General features: G+C 44.2%; 6 protein-coding genes across 7 annotated transcripts; 4 read left to right on the top strand and 2 right to left on the bottom strand.

Annotated features, from left to right (window-relative positions):
* Positions 1 to 165: 165 nt before the first annotated feature.
* On the top strand, positions 166 to 5,132 carry LOC117566003 (gustatory and pheromone receptor 32a). Of its 2 annotated transcripts, XM_034245420.2 has the most exons (5): positions 3,199 to 3,826; positions 3,880 to 4,559; positions 4,616 to 4,678; positions 4,734 to 4,823; positions 4,887 to 5,132. In XM_034245420.2, the coding sequence occupies exons 1-5, from the start codon at positions 3,421 to 3,423 to the stop codon at positions 4,980 to 4,982; spliced, it is 1,335 nt and encodes a 444-aa protein (XP_034101311.2). In that variant the 5' UTR covers positions 3,199 to 3,420; the 3' UTR covers positions 4,983 to 5,132. The 2 variants fall into 2 exon arrangements, with proteins under 2 accessions (XP_034101312.1, XP_034101311.2); XM_034245421.2 differs by lacking the exons at positions 3,199 to 3,826; positions 3,880 to 4,559 and adding an exon at positions 166 to 1,151.
* On the top strand, positions 1,597 to 3,043 carry LOC117566004 (E3 ubiquitin-protein ligase RNF185-like). The gene has a single exon (XM_034245422.2). It carries the CDS (start codon positions 1,799 to 1,801, stop codon positions 2,651 to 2,653), a length of 855 nt encoding a protein of 284 aa, XP_034101313.2. The 5' UTR covers positions 1,597 to 1,798; the 3' UTR covers positions 2,654 to 3,043.
* A 34-nt stretch (positions 5,133 to 5,166) lies between the features above and the next one.
* LOC117566001 (endoplasmic reticulum transmembrane helix translocase) lies at positions 5,167 to 9,769 on the bottom strand. The gene is given in 9 exon segments (XM_034245418.2): positions 5,167 to 5,534; positions 5,600 to 5,743; positions 5,937 to 5,960; positions 5,962 to 6,070; positions 6,132 to 6,274; positions 6,333 to 6,529; positions 6,591 to 7,500; positions 7,559 to 8,965; positions 8,967 to 9,769. Coding segments are annotated over 9 exon segments (3,669 nt in total). The 5' UTR covers positions 9,582 to 9,769; the 3' UTR covers positions 5,167 to 5,414.
* A 392-nt stretch (positions 9,770 to 10,161) lies between these two features.
* LOC117566002 (A-kinase anchor protein 10, mitochondrial) lies at positions 10,162 to 12,682 on the top strand. Its single transcript, XM_034245419.2, has 3 exons — positions 10,162 to 10,465; positions 10,568 to 10,801; positions 10,933 to 12,682. Exons 1-3 carry the CDS (start codon positions 10,438 to 10,440, stop codon positions 12,546 to 12,548), a joined length of 1,878 nt encoding a protein of 625 aa, XP_034101310.2. The 5' UTR covers positions 10,162 to 10,437; the 3' UTR covers positions 12,549 to 12,682.
* LOC117566005 (uncharacterized) lies at positions 12,648 to 14,627 on the bottom strand. Its single transcript, XM_034245423.2, has 2 exons — positions 13,824 to 14,627; positions 12,648 to 13,765 (listed from the first exon to the last, which is right to left on the bottom strand). Exons 1-2 carry the CDS (start codon positions 13,832 to 13,834, stop codon positions 13,198 to 13,200), a joined length of 579 nt encoding a protein of 192 aa, XP_034101314.1. The 5' UTR covers positions 13,835 to 14,627; the 3' UTR covers positions 12,648 to 13,197.
* Positions 14,628 to 15,141: 514 nt separating this feature from the next.
* Positions 15,142 to 17,558, top strand: LOC117563922 (probable cytochrome P450 303a1). The gene is made up of 2 exons (XM_034242491.2): positions 15,142 to 15,666; positions 15,886 to 17,558. The coding sequence occupies exons 1-2, from the start codon at positions 15,582 to 15,584 to the stop codon at positions 17,298 to 17,300; spliced, it is 1,500 nt and encodes a 499-aa protein (XP_034098382.1). The 5' UTR covers positions 15,142 to 15,581; the 3' UTR covers positions 17,301 to 17,558.
* The last annotated feature ends 907 nt before the right edge of the window (positions 17,559 to 18,465 follow it).

An 18,465-nucleotide genomic window follows, 5' to 3' on the forward strand; every position in this document is an offset into this window, starting at 1 on the left:
AACCTGCTTAACTACTAGTTTCTATGTCCCAATAGGCACTGAATATAGATCATCAAGCGAGTACTGAAACTTTCACCATAATTGTTTTAGCTTATGAAGGACTATAATCGCTCTCTATTACCTACAAATGGCATCATTTATAAGTAATGAGCACCATATCGGAGAATGAAAACTTACTCAAGAAACCATAGTCAGTTTCTTGTTTCTGTTCAGTCGAAAGTAAAATGAAAATCCTGCATGATCTGTTAATGGTGGCTATCCCCAGTCAGCTGTGTGCGCTGTTGCCACATTTCAGTGGCGATCATTTGAACAGCTTTCGGATAAGTTTAATCGGCAAACTTTATGGACGGTTTGTGGCCTTGCTAATGCTGATCAGTGGCTTCATCTTCAGCGAGGATGTGCTCTTCTCACCGAACGAATACAAACTGATGAAGCACCTGCAAGGCGACACGGAGGACATCAACAGAACGATTGAGACGCTTTTTTGCATTTGCAGCTACACGGTAATTGTGGTCTCCAGTGTGCTGAATGCGTCCAAGCATTATCGCACCATACGCGATCTCTGTCAGCTGGATGAGTACCTGGTCTCCCATGGCTATGTGGCCAGCTACAGTTGTCGCTATGTTGGCACTCTGCTGGTGCTCGCCTGCTCCAGCGTTGTCCTGGTTGCTGTTTACTACATTCACTTTGAGAGCGACATTAGTGCCAAGCGAGAGTTAATCCTGATTGTGGTCTACTGCATGCAGATGCTCTACTCCTGTCTCTTTGCCTTATATCTGCGCGTCATACTCAAGTGTCTGGCTCAGCGCATTGAGTTCCTCAATGTGCGACTCGATGAGTTCACGCGACAGGAGAAGCAGTTGTACACCAAAGATGATTGGCTGGAGCTGAGCAATCTCATCGAGATCTTCTGCAAGTTTCGCTACATCAATGAGAACATGAATTCCATCACTGGTGTTGGGTTGCTCTTCTACTTTGGCTTCGCCTTCTACACGGTCACCAACCAGAGCTATCTCGCCTTCTCCACCTTGACCACGCCCATTCAACTGCGCAAGAAATACGACACTATCGGATTGTCATGTGCTTGGGTTCTGGCCGAGACCATCATTATGGCCGTCATCTGCAGCTCCTTTGATTGCCTCGCATCGGAGGTAAGTATAGAGCACAAAAAGTGAGTGGAAGCTCAAATTATTCATGAGTGTATCCAAGTGTATTCATTATTCTAAATTTGTAAAAGAATTACTTTTTCTTGAGTACTCCAAGAGTGTATTTATAAAAATGAACGAAAGTGCATAACATCATTGTGTATTCACAAGTGTATCCATGAATATTCGTGAAATATAAATGTATATTCATGAATAAAAGGTATATCACTGAATTAAAATTCAAAAATAACTTGCTTATATGTTTTGAAATGTATTCACAAATGTATTCAATTGAGACTAAGATGCATTCTGGAATGTATTCATGAATTATTTAATAGATTTCAATTTATATTTGTTATGGAATGTCAGCATTACATAGTTTACTACAAACTAATTTTTGGAAATTCAAGTTACGGTCACGCCATCATTAAGATTCGGACACTTCAATATTTTTTTTATTTGTTAAAATTGTAAATTGTTGCAAGTTAAATGTAAATTCCAAATATTAGAATTAGTGACAATTTTGTGAACGTTTGTGGAGCATATAAATTAACTGACGTCTGCATATGATACGTTATTAGAAGAGCACGTATCCAATCACAATCCAGCCAAGCGGGAATCATTGTCCAAACACATTTGAAGCAACGTGCAGCATGGATGGAGCAACAGCAACAGCGACACCGCCAGCTTCGGCCCTAGAACTGTCCACCACGTCATCGTCAGCGACAGCAACAGCTTTGGGCGATGTCAACAACAGCAACAGCAACAACACCGTCGATACCGACAATATTGGCTGGGCCAGGGATAAAACTGAAAGCACATCGGAACTACGCCAACGTGCAACATCGAATTCCTTCACCGGCAGCTCATTAGCAGCGCATGAGACTGGCGGATCCGGAGCGACCCCTACGTTGACAGCGACAGCGACATCCACGTCATCGCCAACGACGACACCAACAACAGCGACAGCAACAGCAACATCCAGTGCAAGTGGATCGAGCAATGAGAACGATAAAGACAAGGAGCAGCATGAATCGTTGTACGAGTGCAATATTTGCTTGGACCCAGCCAAGGATGCGGTGGTCAGCATGTGTGGCCATCTATTCTGTTGGCCCTGTTTGCATCAGTGGCTGTTAACGCGACCCAATCGCAAACTCTGTCCCGTCTGCAAGGCAGCCGTCGACAAGGACAAAGTTATACCGCTCTACGGTCGGAATAGCACCCGCCAGGAGGATCCAAGCAATAAGGTGCCGCCACGTCCCGCCGGACAGCGAACAGAACCAGAGCCAGCACCAGGCTTCCGAGGATTCGGCTTTGGCGATGGCTTCCAGATTTCATTTGGCATTGGCGCTTTTCCTTTCGGCTTCATTACATCATCGCTTAACTTGGGCGAACGACGTCCGGCACCTGCAAATCGTGGCACCACACAATACGAGGATGAGCAGACACTGTCCAGACTATTTCTATATCTCGCCTTTATCTGCATCTGTTGGCTGCTATTTGCCTAGCAACCTGTTCCCAGCACAATGGATACAATACCCCAAAAGACACGAGAAGAAAGTCAATGCTAAATATGCAGAACAGGAGCATGATCGTCGTCCCTTATCCTTACCCCACAAAATTCCAGCAGTTTCACTCTTCTTGTGGTGATTTCACGTTTTTGCTGTTTGTAAATTTTATTTCATTTGTATCTTTCGGATATTTTTAACAACAACATATTGTACATTTTAAATGTTTTTTGCGTGCTACACACAATTGGCGGCAGCAACGGAGAAAGGATTCGTGTTCTAAACACAACCAACAACCAATTATAAGATCGTGAATACCATTACTATCTATAATACATTATTTACATATACACAATCCTTTCGCCTTGTGCTTTGATGAACGCAAATCAAATTTCTGGGCTCATTCATGACTATACTCATAAGTACTCATGAGTGTTTTTCAAATGGTGCTTATTTTCGCATTAACTTGAGGCACTCATAAATATTCGCATGAGTGCACTCAAAAACACTCATTTGTTGTACTCGTTATTGAATTTCCCTCATACAATCGACATTTCAATTAATTATTTTAATGGACCCTGTCGCCTGTTTTACCCGATAAGCATAAGCCCCACAGGCCCCTCGACCATATCCCAGATCAAGATAGGCACGAGTGCGTTTCAATCGTTTTCGTTGCCCTCAGCTCCCCCGCTCCGCCGTCACGCCCACTTACTGGCCACATCTAGTTAGTGAAATCCTGGACAACCGACGACAGTGTCCAGTCGGCGATGAGTCCAAACACTTGGGTTATCGAAATGAATTCGCACAAGTCACGTTTGTTTACCCATCCTCAAGCGCATCCTCGCTCCCAGCTGTCGAATGATGCATTTGCTCGCCGTGCTGTGTCCAACGATAATCCCGTCTTCGAGGACATCAGCACAATTCTTTCGGTGCTAAAGGCCAGCGGTTTGCTGCCCTTTTACGAGCAACTGTCCAGCTATGAGGTGGGTCCGCCCAGCAAGACCAACGAGTTCTATTCGTTCTTTGTGCGCGGCGTCGTCCATGCGCTGACCATCTTCAACATCTACAGCCTGATTACGCCCAATTCGGCGCAGTTGTTCTTCTCACTGCGGGAAACGGACAATGTGAATCAGTGGATCGAGTTGCTGCTCTGTATTTTCACCTACACTCTAAGTGAGTTTTCGAGTTTCGAGCGAGCTCCATTTAATCCGCTTCCCATATTTTAGCCGTCTTTGTTTGCGCACGCAACACGAAGAGCATGCTGGAGATCATGAACGAAATACTCAAGCTGGACAAAGAGGTGTTGCGTCAGTTTGGCGTTGTGCTCAGCAACAATTGCAATTTCTCGGTCAAGTTTCTGGTGGTCATCGTCTGCTGCCAGGCCTACATTATGGTGCTACGCATCTATGCCGTCAAGGGTGCGATTACTCCCACGTCCTACATCCTGATTGCGTTCTACGCCTTTCAGAATGGCCTGACTGCCACGTACATAGTTTTTGCCTCGGCTCTGTTGCGCATCGTCTGCATTCGCTTTCATTTCGTCAATCAACTGCTGAACGCCTTCACTTATGTGCAGCAGCAGAAGCTGGCCAAGAAGAGTCGTCGTCAGCCGCCGGTGTCGAACATGGAGCACTTTCCAGAGGATTCGCTCTTCATTTATCGCACGCACAACAAATTGTTGCGCATCTACAAGAGCATCAACGAGTGCTGCAGCCTGATCATTGTCTGCTTTCTCGGCTACTCCTTCTACACGGTGACCACCAATTGGTATAATCTGTTTGTGCAGATCACCAACAACAAGGGCATCATCTCCGCCCACATTCTGCAGTGGTGTCTGGCCTGGCTCTGTTTGCACACCTCTCTGTTGGCCTTGTTGTCGCGCAGTTGTGGAGCCACCACCTACGAGGTGGGCTGTGAATTCTCCTAACTTCCTCTCATTAATTAATTTCCTTTCCTTTGCAGGCCAATTCCACATCGCAGATCCTGGCGCGTGTCTACGGCAAGAGCAAGGAGTTCCAGAATATTGTATGTTACATCTAACATTCACTTAACCGTTATTAATTTATACTCTTTTGAACAGATCGACAAGTTTCTCACCAAGAGCATCAAGCAGGAAGTCCAATTCACGGCTTATGGTTTCTTTGCCATCGACAACTCCACACTCTTTAAAGTGAAAATAATACTTCTTAACACAATTCATAGTTTAACATATTTCATTTCATATTTCTCCTAGATCTTTTCGGCTGTAACCACATACTTGGTCATCTTGATACAATTTAAGCAGCTTGAGGATTCAAAGTTAGAGGAGCAAGTGCAAAACGAAGTTTAGATTCAAAACTAATCATATTTATGATTATATATATTTAACGTTTACTGTTTCATTTTATTAACTAGATTACAAATCTTACGTCAATTTTACTAATTGCATATCTAGTACGCACAACTTGGAAAATCAAAATGCAAATGCACAAAATTAAACTTTGCAAATAATAAAAATAAAACATATTCATAAATTAGACTTAATTGTTTCTCTTTTACATTCATATTCACTTCATTTGTTTATGATTTAACATTTAAGAAACCGACGCCGAAAAACACACAATTTTTAATACGAGTTGCAGCGCAGACGAAAAGTCAAATGAAAACTTATGAATTTATGAAAATCTTCAACATTTCGTTTTTGATGTTGATTAAGAGCAAAATGCAAATTTGCTGCATGTCTGTAGTTGTTGTAGTTAACTAAAGGGGATTAATGCTACTTCTAACAGTTGAGGACTTTGGACTTGCGACGCGTCTCCCCAAACAGGAATGAACAAATGCGATCCAGAGCAAAGGCACCAACGATGTCAACAATCAGCACAGTGAGCAATGTGACACGGAACTGCAAAGTACAAATTGTTGTCAAATAAAAGTGTCAAAGTATAACAGTGGAAATACCAAACTTACATTCGACGGGAAATCCACAATTTCAAAGAATTGCGTCAGTCCGGGCACGGCGCCAGTGGTGAGGAAAAGCACCAAAGCAGCCGAGGCGCCAATGGCGCACATCAGCATTCGATTGGCGCGCAGACTCTCCATAAACGGATGACCCTGTTGAGTAAAAGATTGGTTTATAAATGAAGTTATTCGGAGATATAATGAAGTACTCATTTCGTCTCTTGGTATATATAATATATATTTCTTAGTCGAGCACTTGAGGACACTCGACTATAGCTTATTTATTTAATAATGTTGACAACAAATCTTATATCTGAGAATATTATCTATTATATAATGTACGCACCTTGTAGTTAACGGCAATAGTGGCCAACCTGCAGCGATATGCAAATGATGTAGACCGTGCTGCTGACAATATTCGGATCATATTTGGTCTTCTCCTCATTGTCCATGTCAATATAAAGCTTTACCTTGCCCACTCTGTGCAATTAAGACAACATTAATAAAGAAAATATTTATATATTACGAAGATTTCACTCACCTGGGCGGCGCCAGCGCCGATGCTTCACTGGTCAGGTAGTAAAGTGCTCCAAAGTGCACAGCGAATTGTGTGAGAATCGTCGTGATGGTGTACAAATTAAAGATGTTTGGCAGTGGTGCCACCTTCGACAGTGTTTTCAGGGGCTGCAAGCAAAGAACACATATTCAAAATCAGCCTACAATAAGCATAAACAGAACTCACCTTGGAGCGCGTTATGAACAGAAAACAGGCAGCTACAAAAATGCCCTGCATGGTGGCCTGTGTGTCGCTAAACTTGACGCCATCGATGTAGAGCACAGACTGGCAATAGGCCTGAATGAGAGCATTCAATGCAAGAATCTTGAACATTTGCAGCGTGGTCACCAACGTGCAGCGTCCTTGCTTGATGATGTGATTCACTGTGAGGACAAATAATAGATTAGTTGTGATTCTTTTTGAGAGATGTGCACTGCAACTTGCCGCACGTAATCGATGACAACTTGCTGGTGAAAGGCGCTGCAATGGATGCGTCGCCCAGCTTCACCATCGTTTGCTCCTCCATATCGCGTAAGGCGCTCTGTAAACGCGCCTGTGTTTGATTGATATGCTCCTGTCGGCGGCGCATTGCACGCTCTCGCGGCGACAATTGTTGATTGGCCTGCGCCTGAGCTGCGGCCGCAGCGGCTGTGGCAGCTGCATTGATTTGCTGCAGCTCCTCCTCAGTGCGCTTGCGCTTCACAGGTGCACTGGTCAACAGAGAAACGCCCACATGGGCATGCTTTAAGGCGCCCACATCGTTGGTTCCATCGCCGCACATCAGCGTGTAGTAACCCAACTGCTTTAGCGTCGTTATAATGTATTCCTTCTGCTTGGGCGCAAAGCGTGCACAGACCGTCACCTGGGGCAGCAACTGGCGCATGTATTGGTTGTGGAACTGCTGCAAGTACTGCAGTCCCTCGCCCGTAATGCACAGATCGTTGGTGGACAAGAGCATGGCAATGTTCTTCTGCGACTTGCTGTCATCCAATGCGTAGCTGCGATCCCCATCCACAGTCATCCAGCTCCAGTCTTCGGTGCGTCCCTGTTGTGGTGGTGTCAGTATCACCAGCTTCTTGGTCGTAAAGCGCAGCTCACGGGCCACATGGCAAGCAGTCAACGGACTGTCGCCGGTTATCATGAGCACTTTGTGCGAGGACTGCACGAGTTCCTTAATCACTGACTTCGAGTCGGGTTTCATGGGACAAGAGATAATGACGAAGCCGGCAAAAGTTAGATCACACTCGACCTCATCGCGCTTAAGTTCCCGCACACGTTGACCATTCAGTGTGCCAAAGTCCTTGATGCCCAGCGCCATGACGCGAGCACCACGACGTGCATACTCCAAGTAGATCTAAAAGAATGCAAGAAATGTTTACTAAGTGAGCTAATACAAATAAAGTGCAGCTAACCTTCTCGTAGTCGCTGGGTACCTCCCTAAGCATGCCCTGAATAACCTCGGGCGCACCTTTGACGGCACCAATGTAGTTCACATCGTTAGAGAAGGGCAACAAATAACCAGCGAGCACTGACATGCGTTTCAGCGCAGAACTGAAGTAATAACGCTGCACAATGCGCAGCGGCTTCAGCTTGCCACGCTTCGGGATCACGCTATCGGATTTCGTCAGGTTCCAGTCCACAGCGGCGAGTGCCGCCTTCTCCAGTGGATCACCAACCAAGCCATCGTCGAGCAGCGCCAATGAGTGACAACAGGCAAGCACTTGTATGGTGCTGTCTTGAGCCTCATCAATGGGCACACACTTGCCATTGGGTGCGAGTCCAGCGATGCCTTCGACCATCAGATTATCGGTAGTCAACGTGCCTGTCTTGTCGAAGCAACAGATCTGCACTTTGCCCGCAAATGGAATGCGAAAAGGTTCCGTGCAGAACACAAATAGCTTCGTCAGCTGAATGAGCGATGTGTTCACAGCCAGCGTCAGTTCAATGGGCAAGTCTGGAGGGATAATCGAGGTCAGGATCAAGGCGCACTCAAGGAACAACTTGTAACGATTGCGCTCGGGATCCTCGCTGCCCTTGACCCACACATACGAAGCGGCTGCGACGGCAAACACCATGAGAAAGGCAATAAAAGCAAAGGTCTCAGCATTGTTCTCTGTTGCGCGATTGGCTCCAAACAAAATAGTGCGTAACAGTTTGCCCTGGGAGGTGTTGAAGCCGGTGCGTATGACGTAGCCAATGCAGCCGCCATCAGGGGCACGCATCGATTCCCTGCTGGGAGCTGTATGTTGGACCACCTTGGTGCCACCGTAAAGTACCATCAGTTTGCCATCGCCCTCGACATCCAGTTCGCTGTCGAGTTGCTGCAGTGACTCCAAAGATTCCTTCATTTGCGGCACCGATTCTCCAGTCAGCATGCTCTCGTCTACAATACAGCTGCCACGCAGAATGACCACGTCGCAGGGTACAATGTTGTCGTTCTGGGAACGTGTAATGGACACCAGATCACCGGGCAAAAGTTCATCGCTGCCAATTTGGCGCCATTTCTTCTGGCGCAACGCATAGATGAAATACGGTTTGTTGCCCATCTTGCGTATCTCTGACATGTTGCGTAGCTGCTGCTTCACAATCGTGCACTCGAAGGCAATCAGCATGAAGAGCGTGAACAGCGAATAGTACCAGAAATCATCCATGCACCACAGGCCCACAGAGAATACTTGGAATACAAAAAACGGTGCCGTGGCGCGTTCAACGAACAGTTCGTGGAACTCAGGTACAACCATATCCATCTCATTGTTGCCATACGTCTGTGTTGCTGTTTTAATGGCCTCATCCGTCTCTAGTCCATACGAGTTGGCATAAGGTGCTTAGCAGTTGATTTACAGGGAACTCGACAGCACGGAATGTCTTCTTGTCGTCATTCCACACGTATTTGGTCTTCTGGAATACCAGATAGTACTGAAGAGTGCCGTCCTCTAGCTTCAGACTGCGTATGGGCACAATCTTTGAGTTGCCGTTGTTTTCAGTTGGAACAACTTTCGCCAGAACTCCCGCCGCCGGCTGCTTGACCCGCGAGCAGGTGAGAAAGGCTAGCACATGAACGCTCCAGTAGCAGAAGAGCAGTGTGAGGACATGCAGAAATGCTATGGCCACCACGGCAATAAAACCTATATCATTCCAGGCAGCTCCCTCGTTTCCATCTATCGCAGGAGAATCAACTTCAGCGCCCGGCGGTTTTTGGATTGCATTGGACGGCGTTTCACTGTCGTGGCTTTTGTACACGTAGATCCATAGATAAAATGCGGTCAAATAGAGTGGGACAAAGGGCAAGACCACGCCACTCAACGGCGTTGGCTTGCGCACATGCAACGTCACATATTGTACGAGATCATCCAGAGCACTTGAAGGCAGTTTTGAGTTTTGATTTTTATTGTTGTTGTCGCCGGCTGCGCCGCTTCTTGGTGCTGCCACACTCATCGGTGTCGCTATACTATGTGTCTTTTACAGACACTTCTTAATTCTAACCTTCGTGTGATTCCCGCGATTGCGTTTTTTTATGTTTTTTATTTATTTTTTGATAAGAACACAAATTTCTTGAAATTTAGAGAAAAAACGCAACGTTGTCGCACAGCTGCTTGCGTTGCAGTGTGTGCATCTGAATAAAAGTGATTATTGCGTTGTCACACTGGTCGATAACTTATCGAGAAACACTACAACAATCGGAAGCCTTGAGTGTCAGCCCTGCTTTTGCATTATTCAATTAAAATTTTAAAAACATTTAATTGATTTCTTAGTGAAAATCTAACCATCGGAGCAAAAAAATCGCATGGTGTGGACCAAAAAACTCCGATTTTTTTAAAAGCACGGACAAAGAAAGATATTTAAAATGGCGCGCCCTTTTCTATTTTGAACAAACTTTAAAAAAGAGTTACCAAGTGGTGATTCTAGATATGATTGTATATCGGTATATACCAACAGCTTACAAAATATATTTTAAAAATTATGCTTGAGGTCACACTGCGATAAATAAAACAGCTTTGAGAAAGCTCTTTCTTTTTTAAGAAACAAATAGTCTGAATTCGTCGTCGAAAAAATAATTTGTATAATATTAGATGAATTTCTTTTAAAATTACCCGGCTACAAAAAAGAATTGATGTTTTACAAATTTTTGTAAGCATCGATTCATCGATTTCACCATTCGGTGACTCTATATTCAACTTGTCACAATTAAATTACGGAGTTAATAATTCAGTTATTTTAAAGCCAATCATCATAATTAAAAACACAAATTATTGATAATTGGTTCAAAATTGAGAGCGACTAGAATGTGAAAATGCTGAAATACATCAAGAGGCAGACGAGTAAGTTGCAAAACTTTCCCGTGTTTGTGTTTACGTTTTGGGTGTTAATTCTTCTTCTCTGCTTTTTACTTACGCACACAAACAAACAATAACAAAACATAGGCCGCCGACGCAGCTCTCACGAAACGACTTTGGTGGATGCTAGTGGCGTCGACGATGATGATGTGGTCGATTGTGCTGCGACAGCGGCGCAAAAACGTCATTCATTGCGCTCGACAACAAGTTTCTGTGATGAAGTCTTTATGGAGGAGGAGGAGAAGATGGAGACGGCACCAGCAGCGGGCGATGCAGTCAGCTTGGGCAATGGAAGCTTGCTAAATTTTGTCGCCGATGAAGGTAATTGGCAATGCCATTAATAAACACATACATATATGTAAAATGTGCTACTTTGGTTATTTCCGGACAGCATTATTCATAAATTGCGCATTCAAGTGCCGCTTATCTCTCATGTTTTTATTGCTTTTCAGATATATTCAAATACAACTCGCGTCTCTCCATGTCGCTGGCAGCCATTGTGAGCGAACCTGATTGCCTCAGTTACTTTGTACAATATCTGGAGACACAGAATGCACTGTCACTAATCAAATTCTATCTGGACATTGAGAACTTTCGACGTGCAGCACTAACGCAGTTGCAACACGAACGTGCAGCTTCGGAAAGCAACGCCACAGCTGTCGATGTGGCGCAACAACAAGCTGTGGAGACAGCAACAGCTACGACAACAGTTGTCACCGAGGAGGAGACCGAGGAGAACGATGTACCTGAATTGAAAACACTTTGCGACTTGTCCATGCGCAAGCCGCTTACCGATGACGAGAAGAGTCGCATCTATGCGGAGACAAACAAACAGATGCACCAGAAGCCACCCAAATCACAGTCGATCAGTGCGGCGAGCATGAACGATGCCATTGCCATCTATCAAAAGTATTTGATTGTGAATGCGCCGCACCAATTGGAGTTGCCCATTGTCATCTTGGCGCACATCTCGTTGTTGTTGTGTGGCAAGGACAATAGCAGCAAGGATGGCAAGTCGCCGCAGCCCATCTCCGCCAGCTGCTTCGAGGAGGCGCGTGAATATGTCCTCCAGCAGCTGGAACGCGAACAGCTGCAAGGTTTCCTGCAGAGCAGCTACTACTGCAAATACTGTGTGGAGCTAATCGAGGGTCAATCATCCACGTTAAGCATATACGATGTGTTGTACGATGAGCTGGCGCTGTTCTATCTCACCGAGTACTTGGAGCAGCAGCAGGAGCGCGAATGCTTGGAGTTCTGGATAACTGCCATCAATTTTCGCAAAAGCTACGATGAGCAGGCACAACGTGCCGCTCAAACGGATGCCATGATCATCTATGAACGCTACTTCTCGCTGCAGTCTGAGTGCCGTCTGTGGATGTCGCAGAAGCTGCGCATGCGCGTCGAGCAGGCGATCTGTGCACCTGGGCAGCTGGCACATGCCTTTGACTTGGCACTGTTGGTGACTGCCAAGTATTTGGAGCAAAAGCATTTTGCCAACTTTCTCAAATCGCACATCTTCGACAATTATGTGAATGAGCTGAAGGCCAAGATGTCGCCGCTCCCTCAAGTGCCTGTCGAGGATGTGCCCGATAGTTCGAGCCTGCAACACAGACTGAGTCTGCGTCGCACGCCGAAGTTGTCGCCTCAACAGCAGCAACAGCAGCGTCATCGCAAAACGATGTCTATGTCCGACTGCACGCATATTTCGCAGCATAACACGCTGCTGGCTGGATTAGACACTGGCCATGCTAAACCGGTCAAGACAACGACAGCGAACATGATGAATATTGATGCCAGGCAACTGACAAATCCCCAATTGCTATGGCAACGTCCGGTAAGCGCACTCAAGTTCGGCCACGTTAATTCGCTCGGTCGCTATGAACGGGATTTCGATGCGGTGGATGCGGTGAGCTCGTCGAAGACGCCTGCGTGGTCGCTGAGCGTGAAGAATGCCATGCGTAAGCTGGTCAATCTGCCCGAGGATAATGTGCAGGAAGAGATCGCCTGGCAGGTGGCCGAAATGATTGTCAAAGATGTGACCAGCGTGACATTACAGCGCAACAATTGAATCGAATTAACCCCTGAAACTTTGCAATATTTATTTAGTTGTAAGCACAATATGTTTTTCATATTATTTTATTATCGCTCAAATACTTTTGATGAAGAATCTCTGTGTCACAAATGCGTGCACAAATGATGCAACCAACGCTCTCTCTCTCTCTTAAACTATATAAACTCTATAAAGATTGCTCTCTTTACTTTACACTGTTGTACAAAAACCAATGAACAAAATCTGTGAAAACTAACCGAAGATGCTAAATTATTGATCGAATTAACTTTCTGTCTTCTCATTCGTTATTGTAAAGCACCTAAACACTAACTCGCCTTTTACACTGTCATTCAAGTTTCCTACATCATAAACTAAATGCTAAGTTCCAGATATATGTATCTTATTTCATTCCGCATTTGATTATTGATTTATATATACTATATGTATAAACACAGATTATACGCAGATAACACAAATTATGCATAAACGAGTACATAATAAATATTTTTGCAAATCGAAATTGTTACAAAAATAATAAACTTTTGCTATACTGATCATATAAACTACGTGCTCTATAACTGAGATGGATGCGAATGCCAAATTCGAGAGGATTTAAATCTAATTAATTATTGTACAACTAATAACCTCTATTGATGGGTGTATGCATTTACTCCTCGTCCATCGGCGGACTCTTTGTTTCGCTGAACCAGCGCAGGATGCGCAGCATTGTTTTGGCTGAGTACAAGCAGAAAGGATACTCGTCGTAGCAACGTTCGCTGTTCCCTCGCAACGCCAAACCACGACTGAAGGCGCGTCCAATCTTAGCAGGCGCCATTTCCAGCGACGATTCCAAGAAGTCCATCAATAATTCCGCCTCACTGGATTGCGCCTCGGCCCCAGACATCAGCTGACAGATGAGCGACTGCAGGCACTCGAAAGGATCGCGTGCCAGGATGCGTTTCCAGTCAATGCCCGGCACAGCATGCTGCTTACGTTGCAGCGTGCCTCGCTTGCCACGCTGTAGATTCAAGGCGGCACTCGCCTGACTGGCCAGATTGGGTATCTGACCCGCAAGTTGGGGAATCTGACCGGCCAGATTCTGCAGGTTCAATGCGTTGCTCGCCTGCCCAGCCAGATTCGTGATGCCCTGAATGGGACGTATGCGTGTCCAATCCTGAGCCAGCAGATGCATCATGTACATGGCACCCAGACCCATGACGGCAAAGAGAACCACACTGGAATAGAGTTTCATTGTGAACTATGAAGATTCGCTTGAGAGGATTTGCTGTTTACCGAAAACCCATTGCTGTGTTACTATTAACTGTTAACTAAACACGTCCGTTGAGTTGCGTGGCCAGCACTTCAATGTGCAGCCTTTCTATGCATCAGTTGAATGCCTCTAGCTCTGCCTCGGCTTCGACTTCGACTTCGGCTTCTGCCTCGCTGGCTCCAGTTTAACCACTGCTGGCTGCAGTTGCAATTTGAAGCTAACGAGCTGTTTTTCGCTTATTTTTTGGACATGCGCCCACTGCTTTCCGCGATCTGCTGGCGGCACTCAGCCTTATGACATAATGGACAACTGCGACGACATCAACATCCTCAGCTCCAGCTCCAGCCTCGGCCTAGGCCACAGCGTCAACAGCTTTCACGGTCTCTGTCGCAGGCTCGACTTTGTGTTCGGCCACCAAAACGGGTTCGTTTGGTTTTCCTGCAACTAGTTTTCGCGATTGCCAATTTACCAATTTGCGAATGTTTTTGGCCAAGTTTAAGTTTTCCTCTTTATGTTTTTCGGTTTTGCTGTTTTTCCTAATTTTTTTATTTCGGTTATTTCGTTTCTGCTTTTGGCATTTCCGTTGATTATTGTTTGCGCCAGTTTCAATGTTGCGGTCACAAGCAAAATTGAACTTTGTCCATGGCATTGACCATGCCACTGGGTCACAACACTTTTCCACTCCCCCACCCACAGAAATATTTGGGAAAAGTCGTTGGCATCAGTTGGAAAATCGCCAAATACTATGCGAAGTGGTTTTTCATTTACTATCATTAACGGTTCAAGGCAACCAAGCGATCAAAGGCAAAGCGGTGAAATTGAAACTGATGCGAAATTAACGAAGTATTAACTGAAGTATACCCTGTAAATAGTAAATAAGTAAAGTAGAAAAATATAATTTTAAATTTAGTATTCTCAACTAAACCCTGATATGTTGAGTAACTTTAATTATAATATTTACTTTATTATAAACAAATTTAATAACGAGAACAAAACTAATTTTAGCTTGTCGCCACTATGGAAGGAGTTTTCCAACTGTTTAACTTGGATAACTCCAACATTATTCTGTTGCTGGTTATGTATACAAAATATATTATTATTTTTATTTTATAGTTAGTGATTTGCAAATAAACAATGGGAAAATTTAAAATTTCCTATTTTAAAACAAAATAAAAAACGTTTTTAAATATTGAATCGTGACTGAATTTAAGCAGAAACTTAAATTTATGCAGCTACAACGCTAAGATAAAATTATGCATATTTATTATTATCCTATAAAAATAGGTTTGTTATCTAGGCAAACGATGAGGAAACCCGAAAAGTGGGTCAGTCAAAGAAGGAAGTCGAAGTCAAAGCTCGACTCTGTAAATAATTTGTTGTGCATTAAGCTGTGCTTTTAAGCTGTGTGTCCAGCAGTAAATGTGTAATGGAAAACTTTAAATCAAATAAAATCCAGTCTGAGAAAGAAAGCTTTCGTTGTGCATATGCTATATAAGGAAGCTGTCGCCAAGGCGGCGGCTTTAGTCGAAGCGTGCAACTTCGACGACTTTGCGAAAATCTGTGTCGCGAGGGAGAAAACTGTCTGCCACCTGACTGCCTGTCTGTCTACTATACTACTTGCCACATTGCCGATAACAAGGTGAAGTGGAACTGCAGCACAAACAAGCTGTTGCGGAGATTGCGCAACAGTCGAGAGTCCAAAGGAAAGTGAAAGCCAACAGCTTGCAACGTATGTTGCATCATCGTTTAACACTTGCCACTTGCCAGTTACCCACAACAAAATGTTTTACTCGGTGATCTTCTTTGCCACAATTGTGCTGCTCTTTTTGCTGAGCGGCGTGCGCAAGCCGCAAAAGTTTCCACCAGGTAAGCAGATTGATCCCTTGACCTATTACTGAAAAGTTTAGTAAAGTATTTAATAATAATTATATATGGTTTATTACCTTGACATAACATAACTAACTATAAAATAATATACTATTTTCTATCCCAACACCCTCAAATTTAAAGGTCCACAGGTCTCTAAATAAAGTACTTTTAATCAAAATAAACTTAAAAATTACGCCAATTCTTTGCCACTTTCAGGACCCAGATGGTACCCCATTGTGGGCAGCGCCTTGCAGATCTCGCAGCTGCGCATGCGCCTCGGAATGTTCTGCAAGGTGATCGATGAGCTGGCGCGACGCTATGTCAATGCCTATGGATACTACGGACTAAAGATTGGCAAGGACAAAGTGGTGATTGCATATACCAACGAGGCCATCAGCGAGATGATGACGAATGAGGACATTGACGGTCGTCCGGATGGCATCTTCTATCGCCTGCGCACCTTCAACTCGAGGCTGGGCGTGCTCCTGACCGATGGCGAGATGTGGGTGGAGCAGCGACGCTTCATCTTGCGGCATCTGAAGAATTTTGGCTTTGCACGCAGCGGCATGGTGGACATTGTGCACAACGAGGCCAGCTGTTTGTTGCAGGATTTGCGTGCTCGCCTCGCCGCAGCTGGTGGCAAGCAGGCGCGGATTGAGATGCATGATCTGACCAGCGTTTATGTACTGAACACTCTCTGGTGCATGCTCAGCGGACGTCGCTATGAGCCCGGCTCGCCGGAAATCACCGAGTTGCTGGAGACATTCTTTGAGCTGTTCAAGAACATTGACATGGTCGGTGCACTCTTCAGTCATTTTCCCTTGCTGCGCTTCATAGCGCCCGATTACTCGGGTTACAACGGCTTCGTGCAGAGTCACCGAGCTTTGTATGCCTTTATGGGCAAAGAGATTGAGCTGCATCGTAGCACGTATCGCAATTATGATGAGCCGCGTGATCTGATGGACAGCTATTTGAGGGCGCAGGAGAGCAGCGATAGCGTCATGTTTAGCGACGAGAGTCTGCTGGCCATTTGCCTGGACATGTTTCTCGCCGGCTCGGAGACAACGAACAAGAGTTTGGGTTTCTGTTTTATGCATTTGATACGTCAACCCGAGATACAGGAGCGTGCCTATGCCGAGATCAAGGAAGTGGTTGGCTTAGAACGCATTCCCGAGTGGTCGGATCGCACCAAATTACCGTATTGCGAGGCCATTACCATGGAGGCGGTACGCATGTTCATGCTGCACACCTTTGGCATTCCACATCGTGCCGTCTGCGACACGCGGCTGAGTGGCTACGAGATACCCAAGGATACTATGGTGATTGCCTGCTTTCGTGGCATGCTCATTAATCCGGTAGATTTCCCCGAGCCCGAGACATTTGATCCGACACGCTACTTGGTTGGTGGACAAATTAAGTTGCCAGAGGCTTTCAATCCCTTCGGCTTTGGGCGTCATCGTTGCATGGGCGATCTGCTGGGACGGCAGAATTTGTTCATGTTTACCACCACGTTGTTGCAGCACTTCAAACTGGTTGCCATTCCCGGCCAGATGCCTGAGGAAGTGCCTCTGGAAGGCGCCACGGCGGCAGTGAAGCCATATGATGCTCTGCTAGTGCCCAGAGTAAGCTAAAAAAAAAGTAACAAATAAATTTATATTTTAACTGCTGCCAATCGAGAAATGTGTGTTGGGCATATCGAAGTTGTCTATCGATAACTTTTGCAATCATTTGCGCGCCGCACATTTCAATTTCAAACAATCAGTTTCACACAAATAAATGAATTATTGTTGTTCACATCGAATTATATCCACTAATCCCATTTTTGTTTTAATTATTCCACATAAAGTAGCTAACACAATTCAGTTACATTCTCTAAGTGTTTGTTTTTGCAATATCTTCTCTCAATATACTCATAATTATAATTATTATTGTTCATTCTTGTTGGTATTGTTTCTTGTTTTTAAGTAGTCTACAAAATTGTCATTTAGTTGATTTGTTTTTGATTTTTGTTTTGTTTTTACATTAATCAATTTAATAATTGGCCTCTCGATATTTTGCACGTTCTCAGCAAACAACAAAAGCATTTCATGTGTGAGCATATAAATTACAAAATTAACGATATTTCCCTTCATTCGTTTTAATCACTAATATTACGAATACAAATAAAAATACAAATACCGATACAAATATATGAAAAACGATTTGTTTGTTTACAGCATTCAGTGCACAAAATGAATTTCAAATCGTTTCGTATTTTTTGAAAATGCCCGTAATTTAACAATAGACATTTCACATCTTGCCTTTGCTTCGCTTCGATCCGATCGATGAATACACAAATAGTTTGTGTTTGTTATTGTTATTGATGTACATATGTATTTAAAGCTATTTGTTTATATGCATAGGTATTGTGATTTATGCTTGGAAAACAATTGTTGCTCGCTCAGATTCTGACGATTCATTCTGTATATAATATTCATTTTACTTGTTCTTTTTTTTTGTTTCATTTTAAAATATGAAGTTTTTGTCTTTTTGTGTTTATATTATATTCTCACTCTTGAGCCTGCTTCTAGACACTGGGCTTACATGATCTAATTATATATACATATATATATATATATATATATATATTTATAGAGATGTATATATGCGGAAATATATATATAAATATGCGCGTGTGTGTGTATGTAAAAACGTTAACAATTGCTGCACATCAAAAAGCAAAGCGAACATTGTCCATTCGTCGTAAACTTAATTGCACATTTTTCAAGCATTTCTATAAAGTAACATTAACTTTAG

The sequence above is a fragment of the Drosophila albomicans genome, chromosome 2L (assembly GCF_009650485.2).
Source record: "Drosophila albomicans strain 15112-1751.03 chromosome 2L, ASM965048v2, whole genome shotgun sequence".
Lineage (NCBI taxonomy): Eukaryota > Metazoa > Arthropoda > Insecta > Diptera > Drosophilidae > Drosophila > Drosophila albomicans.

Bases quoted from the DNA above. Each gene is read 5' to 3' on its own strand.
- LOC117566004 (XM_034245422.2), top strand. From the start codon at position 1,799: ATGGATGGAGCAACAGCAACAGCGACACCGCCAGCTTCGGCCCTAGAA.
- LOC117566003 (XM_034245420.2), top strand. From the start codon at position 3,421: ATGAGTCCAAACACTTGGGTTATCGAAATGAATTCGCACAAGTCACGT. The intron at 4,679-4,733 runs GTATGTTACATC...TCTTTTGAACAG, and splicing joins GCAAGGAGTTCCAGAATATT to ATCGACAAGTTTCTCACCAA. The intron at 4,824-4,886 runs GTGAAAATAATA...TATTTCTCCTAG, and splicing joins ACAACTCCACACTCTTTAAA to ATCTTTTCGGCTGTAACCAC.
- LOC117566002 (XM_034245419.2), top strand. From the start codon at position 10,438: ATGCTGAAATACATCAAGAGGCAGACGA. The intron at 10,466-10,567 runs GTAAGTTGCAAA...AACAAAACATAG, and splicing joins ATACATCAAGAGGCAGACGA to GCCGCCGACGCAGCTCTCAC. The intron at 10,802-10,932 runs GTAATTGGCAAT...ATTGCTTTTCAG, and splicing joins AAATTTTGTCGCCGATGAAG to ATATATTCAAATACAACTCG.
- LOC117563922 (XM_034242491.2), top strand. From the start codon at position 15,582: ATGTTTTACTCGGTGATCTTCTTTGCCACAATTGTGCTGCTCTTTTTG. The intron at 15,667-15,885 runs GTAAGCAGATTG...TGCCACTTTCAG, and splicing joins GCCGCAAAAGTTTCCACCAG to GACCCAGATGGTACCCCATT.